The sequence below is a fragment of the Onychostoma macrolepis genome, chromosome 18 (genome assembly GCF_012432095.1).
Source record: "Onychostoma macrolepis isolate SWU-2019 chromosome 18, ASM1243209v1, whole genome shotgun sequence".
Lineage (NCBI taxonomy): Eukaryota > Metazoa > Chordata > Actinopteri > Cypriniformes > Cyprinidae > Onychostoma > Onychostoma macrolepis.
Window position 1 is genome coordinate 26,821,308 of NC_081172.1, and position 21,987 is coordinate 26,843,294.

General features: G+C 35.4%; 1 protein-coding gene across 4 annotated transcripts in view; it reads right to left on the minus strand.

The window, feature by feature from the left end:
• Positions 1-2,414: 2,414 nt before the first annotated feature.
• LOC131524270 (rho GTPase-activating protein 42) overlaps positions 2,415-21,987 on the minus strand; it is a 109,362-nt gene continuing 89,789 nt past the window's right edge. The window contains exons 9-25 of one of the 4 annotated variants that reach the window (XM_058751231.1): positions 21,825-21,925; positions 21,627-21,736; positions 20,675-20,731; positions 18,256-18,334; positions 17,997-18,036; positions 17,592-17,654; positions 17,206-17,280; positions 15,535-15,619; positions 15,270-15,328; positions 15,043-15,148; positions 14,449-14,608; positions 12,946-13,096; positions 9,724-10,113; positions 8,805-8,964; positions 7,251-7,313; positions 7,029-7,108; positions 2,415-5,069 (exon numbers count right to left, since the gene is read on the minus strand). In XM_058751231.1, coding sequence (XP_058607214.1) covers positions 4,981-5,069; positions 7,029-7,108; positions 7,251-7,313; positions 8,805-8,964; positions 9,724-10,113; positions 12,946-13,096; positions 14,449-14,608; positions 15,043-15,148; positions 15,270-15,328; positions 15,535-15,619; positions 17,206-17,280; positions 17,592-17,654; positions 17,997-18,036; positions 18,256-18,334; positions 20,675-20,731; positions 21,627-21,736; positions 21,825-21,925 — 1,868 coding nt within the window. In that variant the 3' untranslated portion in view covers positions 2,415-4,980. Of the gene's footprint in view, positions 5,070-7,028; positions 7,109-7,250; positions 7,314-8,804; positions 8,965-9,723; positions 10,114-12,945; positions 13,097-14,448; positions 14,609-15,042; positions 15,149-15,269; positions 15,329-15,534; positions 15,620-17,205; positions 17,284-17,591; positions 17,655-17,996; positions 18,037-18,255; positions 18,335-20,674; positions 20,732-21,626; positions 21,737-21,824; positions 21,926-21,987 lie in introns of all 4 variants that reach the window. The other 3 variants (XM_058751230.1, XM_058751233.1, XM_058751232.1) reach the window with 3 other exon arrangements.

The following is a 21,987-nucleotide window of genomic DNA, read 5'->3' on the forward strand; positions in this document are numbered from 1 at the left end:
GTGGGTATAGTCTTATGTTTTAAAATCACTTACAGAGGAAGTTTGGTCCCATCAGGCTAACATGACAGTCACGACTCTGCCGCTGTAAGCTTTTCTTTTTATTTTGTTTTCACTCGCGATATTTACATCACACATTACATTACATTACATTACATATTTCACGGCACACTCGTTTTATGCGTTTTTTGGCGCCACCTATTGTTGTGGGTGTATTACTGACATGTCAAAGTCTAGACCCCGAATATAAGACGACCGCGTTTTTTCAGATGCATTTCCAAGAAAGAAACATCGTCTTATATTCGGGTCAATACGGTAGTATACTTCTAAAAATAGGAACGTATACTCTTAGTTTACTTTTTATGTACTTCTCAGAAATGCACTTTATGTACTTCTCAGAAATATACTTAAAATGACATTTAAGTATACTTTACTTATACTTAGAAAAAGTCTAAATATATTTGAGCTATACTGTGGAATCCTAGAATCCGTGTTTTCATTGTTATACAGTAGGGGGCTAGTACACATCTTCTGTACAGAATTTCCAAAAAACACAAGTGAAGAAGAAAAAGAACCAACAGATACTTCCACAAGTAATCTAACACCATCATCAGACATAAAAACAGCATCAAAACTGTGTTACGTTATGGAATAAAATGTCACCAATGAAGAGGTAATAATGACTGTCAAGCTTTGGGGTGTTGATCGACTCCATCTACGTTTTGATTATCATTCTGAATCCAATTCATAGTCTTTTTTTCAGCTTTTTGTTCAAAATGTTGTTTCTTTCTTTCTTTTTAAAATTTATTTATGAAACTTACCCACATTCAAGTGTTTAAAAAAAGAATGCATGAACCTAGAATAAAATGTTTTTGTTTACAAGCAGATACCCTGTTCTTTCTTTGGATGTTTTGTATGTTCAGATATTCATATAATAAAATATATACAAATTAATACCTAAATAGGGACATAGTAGTATACTTAAAGTATGATGTAAAGTTCACTTAAAGAAAACTATACTTGCAGTATAAAACTAGAAGTTTACTGAGACTTCAGTTTTCAAAGTGTACTAAAAATGCTACAAGTAGCCTATTTAACTGGTAAACTATCAGTATACTAATACTAAGTAAACTAGTTGTGTACTCAAAGTTTACTACGGTTATACTTAAAGTATGCTTAAAAGTATACTTTTATATACTAGAAAGTGGGCCAATTTAGTCCCAAGGAGTATTGAAATAGTACACTTACAAGTATACTATTAGTACACTGATATTTGTATACTTACTACATAAAGTATACTTAAAAAATACTTTACTTACGTATACTTAATAAAATAAACTTGAGGTATACTACTTTTTGTTAAGGGTTGTAGTACACTTGAGTGTAACCATCTAGTGTATGAAAGATGGTTCAAGTGTACTACAAGTGGTAACTAAACACTTACATTTACATTTAGTTATTTAGCAGACGCTTTTATCCAAAGAACAATGGAAGCAATCAAAATCAACAAAAGAACAATGATATGCAAGTGCTATAACAAGTCTCAGTTAGCTTAACGTAACGTAGAAAACGAATACAAAAAGATTAGAAAGGCTAGTGTTAGTATTTTTTTTTTAAAGAATAGAATTAGAATAGAGAGTGCTAGAGTTAGAGGGTCAAATAAAGATGGAAGAAATGTGTTTTTAGCCGATTCTTGAAGAACTCAGCTGCTCGAATTGAGTTGGGCAGGTCATTCCACCAGGAGGGAACATTTAATTTAAAAGTCCGTGACAGTGATTTTATGCCTCTTTGAGATGGCACAATAAAGCGACGTTCACTTGTGGAACGTTAGTTTCTAGAGGGCACATAAGACTGAAGATTTAGGTAAAGGGGTGCAGAGACAGTGGTGGTTTTGTAGGCAAACATTAATGCCAAATTAAATACTTTTTTTTTTAAATACAGAGATAGTATGCTAAAAGTGCATTTTAGTTTATATTCATGGTGTCTCAAAATAGCACAGTTGAGTACACTTAGCTGATCTGAAGTTTATTTTAAGAAGTACTAAATAATCATTTTTAGTATATTAAGTACAAAATTAGTACGCAAAAATAGAGCACTTAAAGTACATTATGGAAGTGCACTTATTTTTCACCAGGGAGAGCATCAATTTTGAAAAAAATAAAATAAATAAAAATCCTATTATTTGTTATTTCCTCCCTGTGACCTTGGTGGTTTAGCTGAAGGGAGTATCGGGCCAACATCAGCAGTCAAGGGCACAGAGCATTCTCATGTATTTAATTGGGAAAGAACACTGGGATCTTGGCAATTGCCTCCTTTCCAAATACTTCTGATGCCGTTTCTTGTCAGATCTCCACCGGGACAAAGTTACTTATTTCTGATGATTTAGCTTTTCTTAAATAGAAGACAAGACGTGGATCTCATTTTATAAACAAATTTATTGGCAGAACAAAAATTAATTAAGAAGAAAAATATATGATTTACAAGATAATCATCCATATATAAACTTCTATCATCTAGATTTTTATCTTCATAATACAAGTTTGGAATATTTAATTATGGAGACAATAAGACGACTGGAACGTACCATATTGGTGTTGTTGACACTGACAGTTGGTGTCATTTTAAACTTGAATGACCTGAACATCATGTCAGGGCTCCAGACAAACTATTTTTACAAGGAGCACTGTAGCCCTGACTGAACATTTTTAGGAGCACAAGCAGAACATTTAGGGGCACACCTTAAATCAGCCTACAATGCAATCATTCACATATTTTTACCATTTTAACTGTATTACTGACAAATGCTTTGATAATAAATATACTTAACTCATAGAAATTACAATGTACAGCATTCTTTTAATTTCAGAGCGATGACACACATATATATATAGGCTATACATACCTGTATATATATATATATATATATATATTATATATGATAAAATTACTATTTTTTTGCATTAATAAGTGCAGTTACTAATAATATTACATGTTCATTTCTTGTTTATACACATTTGACAGTAAAGCACTAAGCTTGAGTTGGGAAGCTTACAAAATTTATTTTATTAACAGTAACATGGGCAAAATCCAATTTTTATGTGAAAAGGGTATATATTGTAGCCTAATCTTATTAAATGTACAATTATTCTTCTATAGTCTTATATAGACCTAACCAACAACTTAGTGATTATGTGTGATTTAGCCGCAAATTTCAGAAGTTTTTTTCAAAGCACTTTGTGGTTTTTCTTACTTCATACACAAAAAAGAGCAAAACTCTGACAAAATCAGATTTCTTGATTTGATATTTTATAATAGTGATTATATAATTATTTTATAATTTCAAAATATAAAGGAAAAAGTATAACTGAATGACTAATAAGCCAATAAGTGTTCCTCTGCTGCCATTTACAGGTTATAATGGTGATTCACCACAGTATACTTTGGTCATCCCACAGAAAATAACATTCAAATTGGATCATTTAGGAGCTTTAAAGTGCTGGAAACAGTTGTGTGAAATGCTTTTAAGTCATTGAAAATTGCTTGAATTTCTCTCTCGTTTGCCCGCGTTTTTGCCACTTGTGGCATGTCTCCCATTGAAAATGAACTAGACACACTGTGTCCCGTGTGAAAGGGCCTTAACTCACACTGGCAGAAAAAAATGGTCGCAGTCTGGAGCCCTGCATGTACAATTAAGATGTTACAGCTAGACTTGATTCATTAATATTTTTAAAGACTGAATTTTACTTGACATTCTGCAGTGACCTGGATGCAAAACTGAGGCATGATCCACTGCTATCTCATGCTTTAAACCACAGATTTCCAAACTTTCAGGATTAGGAATGTTTATACGAAAATATTAGACATTCCAATTATAAATAACTGGAACACTTAGTTGTGTTCCACTAATGTGACTGAATAAAGCAGTCTTCCAAGGCTGCTGATATTTCAGCACAAAACTGGAACATTTCACTGTCCACCAAACATTTATGCCTAAATGGCCGATTTCAGTACTGCATGTAGAATTCTATTTGTCAATACCATACATTTTTATTCATTTTTACTTTCAATACACATTTTATTAACAGAACAATGTGATGCATATGAATATCATAACTGAAAATGTAAATATATATTTTTGTCTCTTATGTCAGCAGCACTCAAACTGCATAACTAAACCTGATGATCATGTTTCTCCAGCATGATTTAAAGATGTTCCAAAGAGTATCTTGAGCTTCAGTGTTAAGCTGGAAATCTGACCACATGGTAAAAGTCACAATTTTCTTGAAAACTTCAACTTAATTGATTAGTCGGCAAGAAATATTCATTAAGAAACTCATTTTGTTAAGGTTTCTCTGTTTAAAATGTTCAAAATCCTAAAAATGTGGTTTCAGACTTTTGAACATTAATGACAGTAAAAGTAAGTACATTCATGATGAAATAAACCACACACACAGCAGAATTTGGGTACTGCTGAATTAAGTTAAACATGACAGTGATTCACAGCTCAAATAGTTACTGTTGCTGAGGTTTAACATTCTTCATTTCTTTTATAAAATAGTGAGCTAGAATAAAAGAAAGCCTGTCTTTTAGACCTTTTAGCTGATCTTTCTTAACAAAATTACAGTATTCCACCACATATTAGACCTAAAAGGACCATTTAGTGCAGTCCATCGCACCTCCTGATCTCAGTGTATGTGAATTTGTGTATCTAGACTCAAGCAGCACATGATGTCAATTTTAACATTTCTGACTCAGCAAATACTTTGGAACCCATTTGTCTAGATTATTACAGCTGCGATTCAGACATTAATCACCCTTGTGCTGCATCATTGAGGTCTGTGTACCGTCCATGATCTCTTAATATTCAATGTCATATTAATGTCACGGTCCACTTACACATCCGTCAACAATTGACATATATTTAAAGCCCTTGGTCTAAAGTTGATGTTGCCATGGATACCATGAAATGCTTGGCCCCTCCTGTCAGAGGAACACCACGTAATTTTCAGGAACGAGGCCTGTTTTGCCCTCAAACGTTGCCTGGAGCCAGCCCGGTTCCACTGAAGGATACACTACACAGAGGAAAACGAGAAAATGTTTAGAGGTGAAGACTAGATAGGAAAAATCTATAGTATTAGTACTCATACTTAGGGATTTAAATAAACTGGGACACAACAATGGATATGTGGCCTAAGACCATTTTTGAGAGAGTTTTGGGACAGATGACACCATTGGGTCAACAGAGCTTACCTATGTTGATCTTGTACATGCCTTGTATATTTAGCTGAATTAAATGAATTATTCAGTATTAAATTGATTGTTTTTTGCTGATTTGATGTTACCAATAATGTCTTAATTTTAGAAGCGTTAATTAGAAATTACAAATTAATCAGTAAGGTTACAGAAAATTCCAGAAAAATATTGTTTCTAAATAATTTCCATCAATTACTGACTATATATGAGCAATATCACACAAGTAGCAGTGCGATATGGCTGTTTATCAGCACAGCTGTGATTCAGCTGTAGGCACAAGGCCACAGTATGGTGTGCGTGTTTGTGATTGTGATTTTAGTTGCATTATTCCGTGCCAAGAGACTTTATGAGTGAGCCAGCAGTAAAGACTTTTATACTGAAAGAGACTGAAACAGGGTTGTAAACAAGGAAGTTATTTTTACTTTCACCAACATCTTGTAAGATACAGGCAACAAATGCACTGAGCAGCTCTGTCATCGGAAATCACCCTTAACGGATGAAAGGATAGTACGACAAAGATATTGCTTTCCTTAGTGGACATTCAATCTAATGATTTATTGTGAATATGAGATTGAACTGAAGAATGAATGCTGTATCAGAGGCAGATAATCATGTAATCATAACACAGTGAGCTTTTAATACAGTAATAAAATAAGCTTTTAATGAAGCAACTCAACGTTCCTTTGTTGCTAGTTCTAAAGTGACGTTTTGGAATTAGTAACGAAGGCTTGGGCTCAGCTGTTGAACTGTCAAACTGAGATTTGAATCCGTGGTGGAAGGAAGTAGTTGCACAAAAGAGGGTTTTTTAAAGACACTCTGTTGTCTCTTTTTTTATTTACACACTTGTGCCATCGGAGTGTTGTATAAACGCAGTATCATGTAGCCATGCAAATATAAAAGTGTTAAGCTTTCTTTCTCTTGTGCCTATGGCCGAATCACAGCCGTGCTGATTATGCATTATGTTTAAAGTGATTTGTTTGGTCATTATCTTCACAAAACAATGGTAACCTCAGGAAAGGGGGGCATCAATGAATCGCATATGCCGAGTTTTAATTAATGATGGTTCAAGTCAGGTCAGGTTTACTCTGTTAAATAACCCCTATAAATGCTTTCAAAGGATCTCACAAATGACTCACCCTGTAATGACACATTTCAACATACTCTGAACCATCAAAGCATCTGTTTAGACTGTAAAGCATTAGGCAGATGAGATTGGAAAATAAAGAGGTTTTAAATCGGTTTTTATAAGCAAAGCTCTCAAAAGTCAACATGGTGAGAAGGTTGATGGGTAAGAGGAGGTTTATGTTGTGCTAAGTGTTTGCTGAGCTTTAGAGAGGGGAAGACACTGCCTTCACCAGGTTACTGTGACCTGTTTCCATGCCCTGGTGCCCAGCCAAGTTTGTTCCTTTGTGGAAAATACGTCCAGCTATAAAATCCCAGTCCTGACATGTACGAAGAACAACAGCAGATGGTCGTTCCACAGAGCAGACGCAGGAATGCAATATTTTCTATTAATATTAATGCCCTGGTATGCAGCAATGTGCATCAGTCCAGTCATAGTTCATTCTCTTTTTGAGATTCGTAAACGTCACTGCAAGTCACAAAAGATGTACATATTTTAACTTCCCTCGAAACACATTCCCAAAACAGCAGTACGCAGATTTGGTATCATATTCATGGCCAGAATTGTTCCATGTTTCTTAGTATATATGGCAGCCACAGTTCATTCAAAGGTCACTCATAGATGGATGGATAGACAGATGGATAGACAGACTCACCGTTAGAGAAGTGAGCCCCCTGTGGGAAGCTCAGCTCATTGCTGTGTTCTGCTTCACATGAATATATAGCTTTGGCATCTCTGTGGATTAAAATCAGAAATGATTTACGGATGTGCTCATACACTGTTTTAAAAGAGATATTTGTTGGTTTTATTTTTTATGACGTTTGTCATCAAATATATTTGAAACAGTAATGTTTTTATGGGCCGTGTCCATTGGTACCTTCCCAAGGGAGGAGGTTTTACAGCTGATGGGCTCTCAAAAAGCAGCGCTCTGGCAGCCACCCTGGAACATACAATCATGCCAAATGTTAGGATTGTCAACTTCATGATCTGACATCACAAGAATTAGGCTGAATAAACAAACCATTTTCAGCTAAAGCAGGCACTGTAGCTGCAATTTGACCCCTACATTTACAGTAAAAAACATTGGTGTGAGCCAAAATTCAACATTTAGCACTGGTAAATTTACAGTAAGGATATATGCATAATTATACAGATGTGAGCATCACATTTGATTCACGTACACTTTATAACTATTAAAATTACAGACGAATTCACAGGCCAAACATTTTTCAAATCAACATGTTTCTAACACTTGTGGCTGTACATCTTATATAAGCAAATAAAAGTGTTTTTGAATCGAGCCCTCTTAAGTGAGTTGTGATGTTTCTTTTTTTCTCTGTCATGACAAGTAAAATTATATATCCTTCCCTGGAGAGAGTGTTTAAAAACCAGCGCTAGGTCACATCAACCCTTACAGCAGCGTAATTAAAACTCCTGCCAACAAAGAACAACTGCCATCAATCTCCATTCTGCAGCTTCCTCTCAAGCCAGCCAATGCACTACAAAATACTGCACTAAAAAATACCGTAATGCATGATGTTTCCTCACTATGCACACTGAATAATGTTTTTAAATTCCTCATGATTTAGTGTTTTAAAAGTTAACAAACTGCCAAATCAATTTCTTCAAAAGTTTATTCCTCAAAAGTGTTCCATTTGTTAACCTCGGTTAACTAACAATGAAAAATGCAAAATTATTCAATTAAATTATTATTACTGTTAATATTATTTAATGGACCTGATTATTTAACATGGACTAACAATGAACAGTTGTATTTTTTATTAGATAACATTAACTAAGATGAATAAATACTGTAAAAAAAAATGTACTGGGCATTGTGAGTTCATGTTAATAGCAAGATAAACTTGCAATTCTGACTTTTCTCTTTGAATTTTGAGTTTTTCTCTCACAATTGTGACTTTTTTTCTCTCAGAATTGCATTTTAAATTTGCAATTCTGACTTTAATACATGCAATTGTGAGTTATAAAGAACTGTGAGATATAAACTCATAGTAAATAGTATTTCTTCCCACAGAATTGGACATTATGAGAAAAGAAGTCAGAATTGCAAGAGTTCATATCACTGTTTGAGACAAAATTTCTTCTGATTTTATCACTCGCAATTGTGTTTATATCATGCAATTCTGAGGAAAAAAGGTCAGAATTAGATTTTTAAGAACCTGACATGTTTTAATTTTTTTTTCATCATCTTCATCCTCAAATGTTGACTGCAATCTGTCATTGATCTTTTGAATGGCTCACAGGGTAGACATAGTCCCCCAACATATCAAGTTTTTTCTTCTAACTTCTAACAAAACTGGATGACTTTTGATCTGAGAATGAGTACTAGAGGAACAGACAGAGCTGGATTTTCATCAAATGTCAGCTTCAGCATAAGTGGGTTGGATACTGATTAGAGAGTTTCACTTACACTGATCCTGGTCTCTGATAGCCGTTGGTAGAGTTGTTGTTGTCCAGCTTTCGGCGCAGGATTGTTTTAGGTGGCAGATCATGGTAAGCTGTGGATCTGATGCCATCTTTATGCACCACACATGCTAGATTCTGTACAGACCCCACACAGCTCTTACGACCTCCAGAGAGCCCAAAACACAAAAGAACAAAATAAGTAAATTGGTTTCTTTATGTGTAGATTTGTGTAGAGGTTTTAAACCAACATTAAAAAAATAAAATAATAGAAAAAAAGAAAAGAAAAGAAATTTGAATATAGTTTTGTAAAGTAAAAACTTGGATTATAAATTTTGACCCTGGACCACAAAACCAGTCATAATTTGAGTAATTGAATAAATAATCTTTCCATTGATGTATGGTTTGTTAGGATAGGACAATATTTGGCCGAGATACAACTATTTGAAAATCTGCAATCTGAGGGTGCAAAAAAAATTAAAATAAAATAAAATAAAAATATCTAAATATTGAGAAAATTGCCTTTAAAGCTGTCCACATTAAGTCCTTAGCAACGCATGTTACTATTCAACAAATACGTTTTGATATATTTACGGTAGGAAATTTACAAAATATCTTCATGGAACATGCTCTTTACTTTGGCGTAAAAGAAAAATCAATAATATTGACCCATACAATTTATTGTTAGCTATTGCTACAAATATACCCATGCTACTTATGACTGATTTTGTGGTCCAGTGTCTCACACACACACACACACACACACACACACACACACACACATATATATATATATACACACACTTCAAAGGAAGTGTCTCATGCTCAGCAAGGCTGAATTTATTTGATCATAAAATACATTATAAAAATAATACTGCAACTTAAACTTAAAACTTTTAACCAGTAATGCATGTTACTGGCCCTACCTTCTGTGATGTGTAAAGATCTTAGAGACGGGGCACTCGAGCGGTTAAGCTGTGCTGATTTGATTCCTACTCCAGTGTGAGGAGCCTTTGTGGGTGCTGGTGAAGATCTGGCAGCTGCTGAGCCTGAGTTCATCCTGCAGGAGTCCTCCCAGTCCACACGGGCCGTGTCCTCTCTGGAGCTGGAGTCTGGACTGCTGGTGCAGGTGGGGCCCTGGGGCTCGCTGGAGGACAGGGAGGAAGGGGTCCGTCGCAGGCCGGGGAAGGGGGGCTTGTCTTTGGGCTTTGGAGAGGAGCAGGTTTTGGAGGAGCTGTTCTGCTCTGAGGAGTGGGAGGAGAGGGAGTCCATGCTGCCAATTGGAGTGCTCCCTGAACTACTGCTGAACGTGTCACCTGTAGGGGCAGAACGAACATGTGCTGTGAAGACATACAGTCATGGCCAAAAATATCAGCACCCTTGGTAAATATGATCAAAGACGGCTGTGAAAATTAATCTGCATTGTTAATCCTTTTGATCTTTTATTAAAAAAAAAAAAAAATCACAAAAATCTAACCTGTCATTGGATAATAAGAATTTAAAATGGGGGTATCATTATGAAATAAATGTTTTTCTCAAATACACATTGGACACAATTATTGGCACCCCTAGAAATACTTATGAGTAAAATATCTCTGAAGTATATTCCCATTCATATTCACAATTTTGAGCACTCCAGGGTGATTATGAACATGAAATTATCCAGCAATGGCTTCCTGTTTCACAGAAATATAAATAGGAGGGAAAACAAAGTCCAAATTCCCTTAATTATCCATCACAATGAGAAAAACCAAAGAATATATTTATGATGTGCAGCAAAAGATAATTGAGCTTCACAAATTAGTGAAGTGACTTTAAGAAAAGAGCTAGAGCAGTGAAAATTCCCATTTCCACCATCAGGGTAATAATTAAGAATTTCCAATCAACATAAAATGTTACGAAACTGCCTGGAAGAGGACGTGTGTCTATATTGTCCTAATGCACAGTGAGAAGGAGAGTTTGAGTGGCTAAAGACTCTCCAAGGACCACAGCTGGAGAATTGCAGAAAATAGTTCAGTCTCGGGGTCAGAAAACCTTAAAAGAAAATTGTCAAACAGCACCTACATCACCACATGTTGTTTGGGAGGGTTTCAAGAAAAATTATCCTCGGTCATCCAAAAACAAACTCCAGCATATTCAGTTATCAGACACGACTGGAACTTCAAAAGGGACTGGCTTCTACGGTCAGATGAAACTAAAAAAAATGAGCTTTTTAGCAGCAAACACTCGAGATGGGTTTGGTGAACACAGGGATAAAAAGTACCTCATGTGTACAATGAAATATACTGCTGTATTTTTGATGTTGTGGGCCTATAATTCTGCTGGACATCTTGTTTAGACACATGGCATCATGGATTCTATCAAATACCAACAGATAAAAAAATCATTAAGTGACTGACTCTGTTAGAAATCTTATAATGGGCCATGTTTGGATCTTCCAACCGTACAATAATCCAAACACAAACCTCAAAAACAACACAAAAATGGGTCACTGAGCACAAAACCAAGCTTCTGCTGGCCATTCCAGTCCTCTGACCTGAACCCTGTAGAACATGAGTGAACTGAAGAGAAGAAGCACCAACATGGAGCTGTGAATCTAAAGGGTCTGGAGTGATTCTGGATGAAGGAATGGTCTCTGATCTCTTGTCAGGTGTTCTCTAACCTCATCAGGCATTACAGGAGAAAATTTACAGCTGTTAAACTGGCAAATGGAGGTTTCAAAAAAGTATTGAATAAAAGGGTGCCGTTAATTGTGGCCAATGTGTATTAGAGAAAAACATTTATTTCATAATGATATTTCCACCCATTTTAAATTCTTATTATCCAATGAAAGGTTAGATTTTTGTGAATTCTTTACAATTAACAATGCAGATTAATTTTCACAGCCTTTCTATGATAGTATTTACCAAGGGTGACAATATTTTTGGCCATGACTGTATAATAGCTGAAAACTATCTTCAATTCATTACATTTCTTAATACAGTCCCATCTTGTGAAAATGTCACAATGTCCTGGTCACACTGCACCTCAAAATGAATAGAAAATAAATATCCAAGCCTATGAAGCCTATTTTTTGTATTGTGAATTTTTTTTGTGGAAATAAGGCACATTTTCCTCAAAAGTTATCAATTATCGCAATTTTATATTTTAATCAGCATACAGGAAGTAAAGGAAATGCTAACATATTGTAAATACTATGACAATTTTTCCACACTACAGTAACAAACTAAGATTTTTTTCATATAAAATGAGTAAATATAAATTCTTATTTCTTTCTTTTGATCTAAATATGAACCGGACATGATCTTAACTGGTTTTCTAAGCTTACAGCATGCTTTTACATCAATTATTCTAGTACTCTGAAGAACAACTAGAATTGTGAATAGTTGGTTAAGGTGTTCTGAAGGGAAAGTTCATGCTAGGATAAGTTGACCAGATTTCTGGAAATAAAAAGCAGGGACATTTCCTTGTTCAGTGGTTCCTTGTGGGGTCACCCTGGGTAGAAATCACTTCCCCCCCCTTGGGGGGTCCCCTCCATCTTTGGGCCCTTGGAATCGTCCTAACCTGTAATTAGCCTACAATCTTTTTTATTTTTATTTTTTACTTTTCAAATGTTATTAACAAGTTCTGTTTATCCCTAATTAGGCTTATTATTTTGCATTAAGGCTCATTTTGAGCCAAAGTATGTGATTTCTGCAAATGTAATTGTTGCAAGTGTAATTGTTTAATTGATTATTATTATTATATTATTCATTTTTTTATTCATACATAATCGGGTGTACTTTCACCTGTGTGTTATACAGTAAAATGTGAATGTTTAAAATTGTGTGCATATCACTCCCACACACTGTTACATAGTACATAAAAAACACATTACAATAATTAATGATAATAGCACCGTGCTCTCATCCAGGTTAAGTTGTCTCTGGCTAAAGTAAGTAATCAGTGTAGCTCACAGAAGGTACTTCCTTTAATGTGAGTCTATGGGATTTTCACCTGTTTTATCAAGCCTTAGCAAGCACCACTAAAATGAATCAATGTGTTAATTATGTTAAATTTACTGGTTTCTAACAAAAACATAAAACCCAGAGGATGTACTCTCAGCAGTGAATGTGAAATGTGAGGATGACTGGTCTTGTGAGACTCACTGTCCGCGTCTGCCAGGCACATTGAGGGTGTGTAGAGGCTCTTGGGTTTGCGCGGTCCAGATGAGAGGCAGATGGCTCTGCTCCTGCGAGACCCCGGACGAGACTGTGGCTGCGGCAGGGGAACATTAGGGTCCGGTGCTTGATGAAATATCTGTGAAGATAAAAATAAAATAATAATACTAATAAAACATTTATACAGCATGGATGCATTAAATTGATTAAAAGTGACAGTAAAGTCTTTTACATGGTTACAAAAGATTTCTATTTCAAATAAATGCTGCTCTTTTGAACTTTCCATTCATCAAAGAATCCTGGAAGAAAAAAATATGTAGTTTTCACAAAAATAAAAATTTTCAACATTGATAATACAAAGAAATGTTTCTTGAGCACTAAATCAGCATATTAGAAATTATTTTTGAAGGATCATGTGGCATTGAAGACTTAAGTAATTATGCTGAAAATTCAGGAATAAATTACATTTTAAAATATATTAGAATAGAAAATAATTATTTTAAATTTATATAATGTTTTTACAATAGATTTCTTTCAAAAACAAAAAGCAGCATTGAAAGGGCCCTAGCACTCGACTCGGGCTCCCGGTGGCTTTAGGAAAACAGCGAAGGTCAGCAATATGCATTGAAAGTGGTAAACATATGAGGAATATGTTATTTATATGTGCCAAACTTCCTGCTGCCAGCTGGTGACGCTATGACTATAACTGAATATTGTCATGTAGATGTCTTCAGGCCAGAACTTTAATCAAACATGTGAAGTCTGGTGCAGATTGAACATGGTATGTTTGAGTTAGTGTAAAACATGACATATCCTGTTGCCAGCAGGTGGCGCTATGATTATAACAGAATATTGGAATATTTAGATTTGTTCAAGACAGGACTCATCAAACATGAAGTTTGGAGCAGTTCAAACATTGTCTGTCTGAATTATAACAACTTCCTATTTCAGGCCGCCACGGAAACACCTTTTAACAAGAACTCAAGATCTTCACAATTTAACGTCACAAAGGGCTTTAGATTACATTGACCAAATTTGGTGTTGATCTGTTTAAAACTCTAGGAGGAGTTTGTTTAAAAACAATGCCTGCAAATGGTAAAAACGGCACAAAACTTGCCAAGAAAATTCAAAACAACAGACTTCCTGTTGGGTTTTGTACATGTATGTGAAACATAGCTCGAGAAGCACTTCATTGACATTTATAGGTGGCGCTTTTGAGCAATTTTGCCATGCCCACTTCTGATACCCATATCAGATGTAAATTTTCGCCACTTATGTGTGCAAAGTTTCATGAGTTTTCAAGAAAGTTTAGGCCCTCAGAAATGCAAGTTATTCCAATAGGGTCCTTGCACCATCGGTGCTCGGGCCCTAAATATTAGCAACCCCAAAACTCTGAACAGTAGTCGATATAGACATATACAAATAAAGATACAGTATGAATGTATCATTTCTTACAGGAGTTTGTTGTGTATTATCTTTGATTTCACTTGCCTTTTCAAAATTTTCAATGAGAATTTCTACCACGATATTTTGGAATTTTATGTTCATCATGGCGGCAACGGTTTCCTCCTGTGAGCGCATGAGCGTTGGGCCAAAGATCACTCCCAGATTGGACACCGTCATCATGTTACTCTCACTGTGAGTGGACACACTGCAGGGACACACGTCAGTCAAATCCAGGAAACATTACATTAATATTACACTTAATAATAACACTTCATTACCACACAAAACCACCTGACACCAACGTACACTTACATGCAGGACCAGACCAGACTTTGGTGCTTAATGAAATCTTCTGCTATCTAGTGGGCAATACTTTTTAGCACCAACTTTTAGGTGGTGAAGAACATTGATCAAGTACGTCTTGGTCTTGGTTAAGCTAGTAAAGAAGTCTTGTGAAGACACAAGCACCCAAAACACAACACATGCTGGTGATCAACCATCCTCACTTTAAATAAATCTACAACATATTAATTGAGACTAAGAAGTAAGTGTGTTTAGGGAGAGAAAAGTTTTCATTTTTGAAGAAAGTTTTCCTTTCAACAGTAAAAAAGCGGTATAAATCTACATGTTCAGTCATACTTGAGTAGATGTTTGATTAATATCTCCAGCATCTCTTTGTTTTTGTCAGGTAGTTTATGCAGCAGCGCGTGAACTGCACACACTCTGTAGTTCTGATCATCAGATTCTGAAAACAAACAGACCAAATGTGTCAACACACCATCGAAAAAAACTCATCACAAATGTATACACTCGGTATATAGCTTTTCGGTGTGTTAATGTTGTAATTCAAAAGCTTTAGAACTTACTGACAGCCAAGAGGAAGTCTGAGTGGAGCTTGTATGTCATGAGAGGCTCAGAAAGACACCTGGTGGACGGAGATGAGAATTACATCTTGTTAGCTCTTTGCTATGAAATGCTTTAGTTATTTTCAACTCTCTCGAACAGAGAAAGGTACACTCTACATCGGTGTAATTTTCCTGAATGTGCAGTTCCCACTAGCCGCTTGAATCTAATAACAACAGTACTAACATCAGCCTGTAACATGTAGCATAACCTGAGGAACACACTAACCTGAGGTAATTCTTGAGGCCGCTGGTGATGGTCTTGTTGTCCCAGGTCTCTGGGTCCAGATCCATATCTGATGCTGCTTTGGCTGCTGTAAGAGAAAACCGGGAACATGTACAACATTAATTGTGCACTCATGGAAAACTGCTAATCCAAAATAAAAGGAATTTAGAATGTCATATTTCAAACCAAAAAAAGTTGCAAGAAAATGAAGGTCATTTTTAAGGACACTATAAATCATTCATCCTTTAAAAAATAATTTAATTGAATTTAATATGGAGGTGGTGGTGAAAATGTAGACAGCTGTCAAGAAAGTGTCAGTGCAAAACTCAATTTTCCTAGTCTCTTATTTTTTTCATTTTTCTTAAAAAAATATTATACTGTACGTTCTATTATATGATGTATATTTATGTTTTGATAATCTATCTATATCTATCTATCCAAGAAAGAGAGGTCCTTGTGAAGGGGAGGAGAAGATAAAGTTTTTGATTAAAGATTATGAATACATTATATTGAACTACGCAACATTCCATAAATAAAATAAGAACTGTCAATGTTGTTTCATAGTGACATGGTGTTTATATTTTAAGTAGGTCTGTGAAGTTTTTAAACTTGATTTAGGGTTTACAGACTAATTCCAGACATCTGTTGAGATATTTCAGAACAATATTAATAGTTACAGCTAATAGTAACAGCAGTGTTGGGCAGTAACTAGTTACTAGTAATTTAGTTACTGTAATAATATTACTTTTTGCTGTAACTAGTAGTGTAACTAATTACTAATAAGATTTCAGTAATGATATTACAGTTACTTTCCATAAAACAGCTTAGTTACTTTTGATGCCTCAACCCCGCTGATTTAAAATCTAACAATAAAATAATTCCTAGATTTATTTTCATAATTTTCACGACTCGCACATGCATGTGATGTCCCCGGTGCAGCAGGCAAGCTTAGAATATAGAAAAGCTTACATTCAGCAGATAGAAATATTGCATTATATTGATTTTGCCAGGAAAAAAAGATCTGTTGTGTAAGTTGTGGCTTTACTTTACTCTGGCATTACATCCCTCTGATCAGCATGTGGTACATTATATTAATATAATTACAAATATTTTGGGAAAATTAAACAGTTTCTTACAAACTCATGTGATTTGATAAAATACAAAACGAAATTTAATCACATATGAGTAACGGAAAAATTACTTCAAGCTACACATTAATTACTTCAAGCTACACACAATTAATGAGATTACACTTCTACTTGAATGCCACTATCAATCACTATTGAGTGTTTGTAATAACTTCTGACTGCGATCCAATGTGTATTTTGGTCCAATGATGAGGCAGAAATATGTTATTAGTAGCATTCTAGAAGAATTATGTGGAAGATACACAGTTACGACTTCTGTGGGGCGTGAAGAAAAAGTAATGTAACTAGTAGTGTAACTAATTACTGTTGCCAGAAAGTAATAAGTAAAGTAACAATATTACTTTTGAAAGGAGTAACTAGTAATGAGTAATATATTACATTCTTTGAGTAACTGGCCCAACACTGGCCGCCAGATGTGACGTTAAACTCCAAAATAAGAGGAATAGATTTTTGTGACCCTGGCCTGAATCACACATTTGTTTGTCTAGTTCTCAAGGCTGGCATAAGTTGTGTAGATGTAACTTACAGAAGACTGTGGTCATGAGCTTCTGCACTTTTGAGTTTATTCCACCGACTCTGTATAAACCCATAGTGTTGAGCCCTGCTGAGAGAAGAATATATACAGTACATACATAAACATAGAAACACAACACATAAGCTCTTACTCTAAATTTTGAAAGAGAGAAGTATGAATGATTTAATCTGATGTAAGATTTGACCTATTATACCACATTAAAAAACTTTTACCAACAATTTTTTAATTTGATTACATAATACTACACACAAAGGCCTATTATTATTATTACAATAAGGATGTAAAAATACAAATAAAAAATGGAATGCTTTAACCACAATAAAGATCCTATACATAAGATATGAGGAAATCAGTACTCCAGTAAACACACAACTCACCTCTCACCTCCACCAGCTGTATACACTTCCTCACAAAATTAAAGCCAGCTTCATTTAAATATGCTACAAAAGACAGGTGAAAAGAAACAACATGTTCAATAGATGGATTTAGCTTGTGTCACACAGGGGAATACGGCTTACTCCGGTTGTGCTAAATGTAATGCGATCGACCTTGTAAAAGGAAATGAGAGAGCAGAGACACACAAAGGGTGTAGTGAAGGGAAACAGCACATATTAACTGAACGAGTGTTTGTTAAACACAGTTAGTCTGATGAGAGCATGTGAGGTCAGACTCCAACATTAAGCTCACTCTGAAAAACAAACAAATAGGCAAGACGTAATATAAAATAAAATGAATAATTAATTAATATTACTGTGGCCATGCTTAAAGACTTAAATACTTACTCTCCTCTTTCTTGCTCAGAATAGCAGGAAGGTTGTAGATCTGAAAGAGATAAAATAAATAAAAGTATTATATTAAGCGAATCAAGAATTATTTGTTGAGCAATGAAATTTCAGATAAACGGCGTATCGATTTTTACACATTCTGACAGAAATACCTAAGCTTGAGGGTCTTCTGTAGCTTGAATCAATACAGAAGCAAATGATGACAACTACGTGAATATTGTATTAAATCAGGCAGGAAATATGCTTCAGGACTCACCGGCTCTTTGCCATCCATAGCTTCCAGCCAGAGTCTCCTGTTGGACTCAGACAGCGCTTGTAGCGTGATAATGCCATGCCTGAAGACAACGCAGAACTTAAAAGTCTGACATGTTCTAGAAATATCTTACTCAACTACATCTACTCATCTAAAATAGTTCTTGAATAGAGCCTTTGGAGAAACTGAAGCATCTAAAGCAGGGGTGTAAAACTCAGTTCCTGGAGGGCCGGAGCCCTGCACAGGTTAGATGCAACCCTAATTAAACACACTTGATCCAGCTGATCAAGTGTTTAAGGCTTATTTGAAAACTACACGGTATGCGAGACCCTGGATCAGGGTTGGAACTAAACTCTGCAGGGCTGCGGCCCTCCAGGAACTGAGTTTGACACCCCTGATCTAAAGAATTTAGACCCAAATGAAATGTTGCCACATCATATACAATTCACCCCAAAATGAAAATTTACTCATCCTGATGTCATTCCAAAGTTGCATGACTTTGTGAAATGTAAAAGAAGATATTTTGAAGAAAGTTGGTAACCAAAACTTTTTGGTTACCGCTGACTTCCATAGTGTGAAAACTGTTCTTCCATTGTATGAAAACTTCAGTAAACGATGAGAGAATTTTCTTATTTTGGGCAAACTATCCCTTTAAGTCAGGTTGAGTAGCAATTGTTCACCCCCCAAAAAGATGATGCAATACCAAACCTGTATGACTTTCTTCCTTAAATGAAACACAAAGAATGAAACTGTTCTTTTCCATATTCCTATTTTTTAGTCTTATTGATTTGGAATATAGTGTATGTGAGCATACTTTGCATACTTGATAGCTCTTGGTGATTGTATGGAAAAGAACAGCGTGAACATTCTTCAAAACATCTCCTTTCGTGTTCCATGGGAAAAAAAACAACAAAGTCATACGAGTTTGAAATGACATAATGCGTTTGAGGGGAATTATTTCTTTAAATGTTTGAACTAAAATCAAAAGTGATATCTAAAAAACCTTTCAATTTCACAAGCTCACTAACACTATACACACTTGTGGGAAAAATGATACATGAAAGTACTACTTCATTTACATAAGCATACATTTACCTATATTCTGTATTTGCACATTTAGAATCACAAGGACCGATTAATCCACCCATAAATATTACCCATGGATCTTCACACATGATTTGACAGCATTTGTGATAACCGTAACTGTAAGGTGAACGTCAGAGCGAGCTCATAGCCATTAACACGCTCCTCGCTGCAGATACAGCCATGCCTGTGCAACAGCTGTCACTAATATCTGTGCATGGATGAACCAGCTACACGCTCAGCTATGCTTTGATTATTCTCCTGCTTGTTAGGGCAAGCACGCTGCAGTGCAGTTTAAAGGTAATGGTAGCTGTGTTTTCTGAGAGGAGATTTTTGTACATGAAGAAGTGTATATCATAGCATTTATAATGTTCCAGAAATGGAACCGTTTGAGATGGAATTTTAAGTGAACTACTGAACAACTTTGTTCCAAAACGTAGTGAGCTGCCTTGCTGTCTGCTGTCTACATAGGCAGCAGCTTTGTGAAATAACATCCTATTTGTCATAAAACCTCATCAGTGAATGAAAAAAATTATAAAATTATATATATATATATATATATATATATATATATATATATATATATATATATATAACATTTCTTATTTTGGATTCTTCGCAGATCTTGTGAAAAAAAAAATCTTACTATGAAAACAATCAAAATCAAACACTAAAAACAAAATATTAAATAAATGAATTAAATAAATGAATTATTTCATATCTTAATATCTCAGGGGGTACTTGAGGTAAATGTTTTAGGTCAAAGGGGTTCAGCTGACAAAATAAATAAATAAAAATAAGAAATAAATATATAATAATAATAATAATAGTGCTTTCTCTGTGAAGGAAGCATGCGATGCTGCCTAAGATTTGTGCAAAGATTAGGCATGTTAGAAGAAAAACTGCCTTTTAGGCCTGTGCATTGGATGATGCCTTAAAAGGCTTTCTGGGTAGGCAGCTCACTCTGTTTTCCTCATAAACTGATCATATGAATATAATAATTATACAGCTGTCCTAATTCTATCATTGGATGTTCCCTCTCCATCTTGCCTAACTCAAGCCTGGTGTAGCCATAGCTAATGTTGATTTGATGTTGTGATGTTTGTTCTTTGATGTCAAGTGATAATGTGATTTCCAGATCAAAAATCACTCAGCCAGTTAAATTAAATCAAACTGTTATCCACCAATTATAGGTGCAGGGAATGTGTTGGATTTTCATCATGCAATCCTTTAAAACCATCGGAGTGAGAAATGAGCTTTGATCAGCGTGGGATTTCGAATGCATGAGATCACAAGCAGCACACATGCGCTTCAACATGCTTTTGGGCTGGTCACATACCGGGCTTTACAGAAAAATTGCAGTGGTCTGAAAAGAGATCCACGATAGATGGTATTTCTAGATTGAAATAAACACAGAGAAGGGACAGGGGAAATGGGCACATACAGCACAAGGTAAACTGTCAGAAAAACAACAGTGCAACCTTACACTAGGTGGCAAAGTACATGAACACACAGAAAGTTACATTTGCTATTTTGCTAAACACAGATCTGATGGGCTGAGTGTTAGTAGAACGTGCACGGTCTAATACGTGTGCACCAATGCTTACATACATATAAAAACATATTTGCCACCTAATATCGTAAGACTGTGCCACAACGGCAGATGTAAGTAAAAAAGGAGAAGATTATACAGTTAAAATATACAGAAGACAGCTAATATGGCGTGAAATAAAAGACACAAGAAGCATGCAGAAAACAATAATTCAGGCCACTCTTAAAACAAGAAGGAAAAATTCATATTTGAGAAACAGAAGCTATAGCACGTTAAAAAGAGGTAGGAATTCATCCAGAAATGAACATTTGATATTCATTTACTCTCCCTCGAGTAGTTCCAAACCTGTGTGACTTGTAAAACACAAAAAGTTATATTATGAAGAATGTCCATGCAGTTCTTTTCCATACAAAGTAAAAAACAAAAAAAGCATCATTAAAATAAAAATATAAAATGAATCACAGTAGTCTGAATACTCTGTGTGCTATAGTTCTTTTGAAGATTTTTTATATATATATATATATATATATATATATATATAACCTGATAGAAAATACAACGCATGGAAAAAGAAGCATGGACACTCTTTAAAATTTCTCCTTTTGTGCTCCATGGAAGACAGACGGTCACACAGGGTCATAACAACATGAGGGTGAATAACAGATGAAAGTATGTCCATTTCTCAGGGAGTGTTAAAGATTTAAAACACCTGTACTGTGTCATCAGTGCAGACACCCACCTTTCAACCACCTCAATATCAAAACAGAAGCGCTTATCAATCGAGTCAGTCTTCCTCCTGATACAGGACTTCAGTCTGAACTTCTCTGTGGGATTTGACATGACACCGTTCTGTGAAAAGAGAGAGACAGATAGTGAGGATCTGATGCAAACAGCACCTCTGTTCCTACAGATGACTGAAACATGAGCATCTTTGTACCTGTTTAGCTGTGGGTTTTGCCTCTGTGTTGCACATGCTGAAGACACTGCTGCCTTTTTCGTATGTACAATAATGGCGTGTCCATGCGCAACCCAAAGGCCCTGAAACACGCACGAGATGTGCATAAGGCATAAGTGATATTCTTGCTTGGCAAAACATTGTT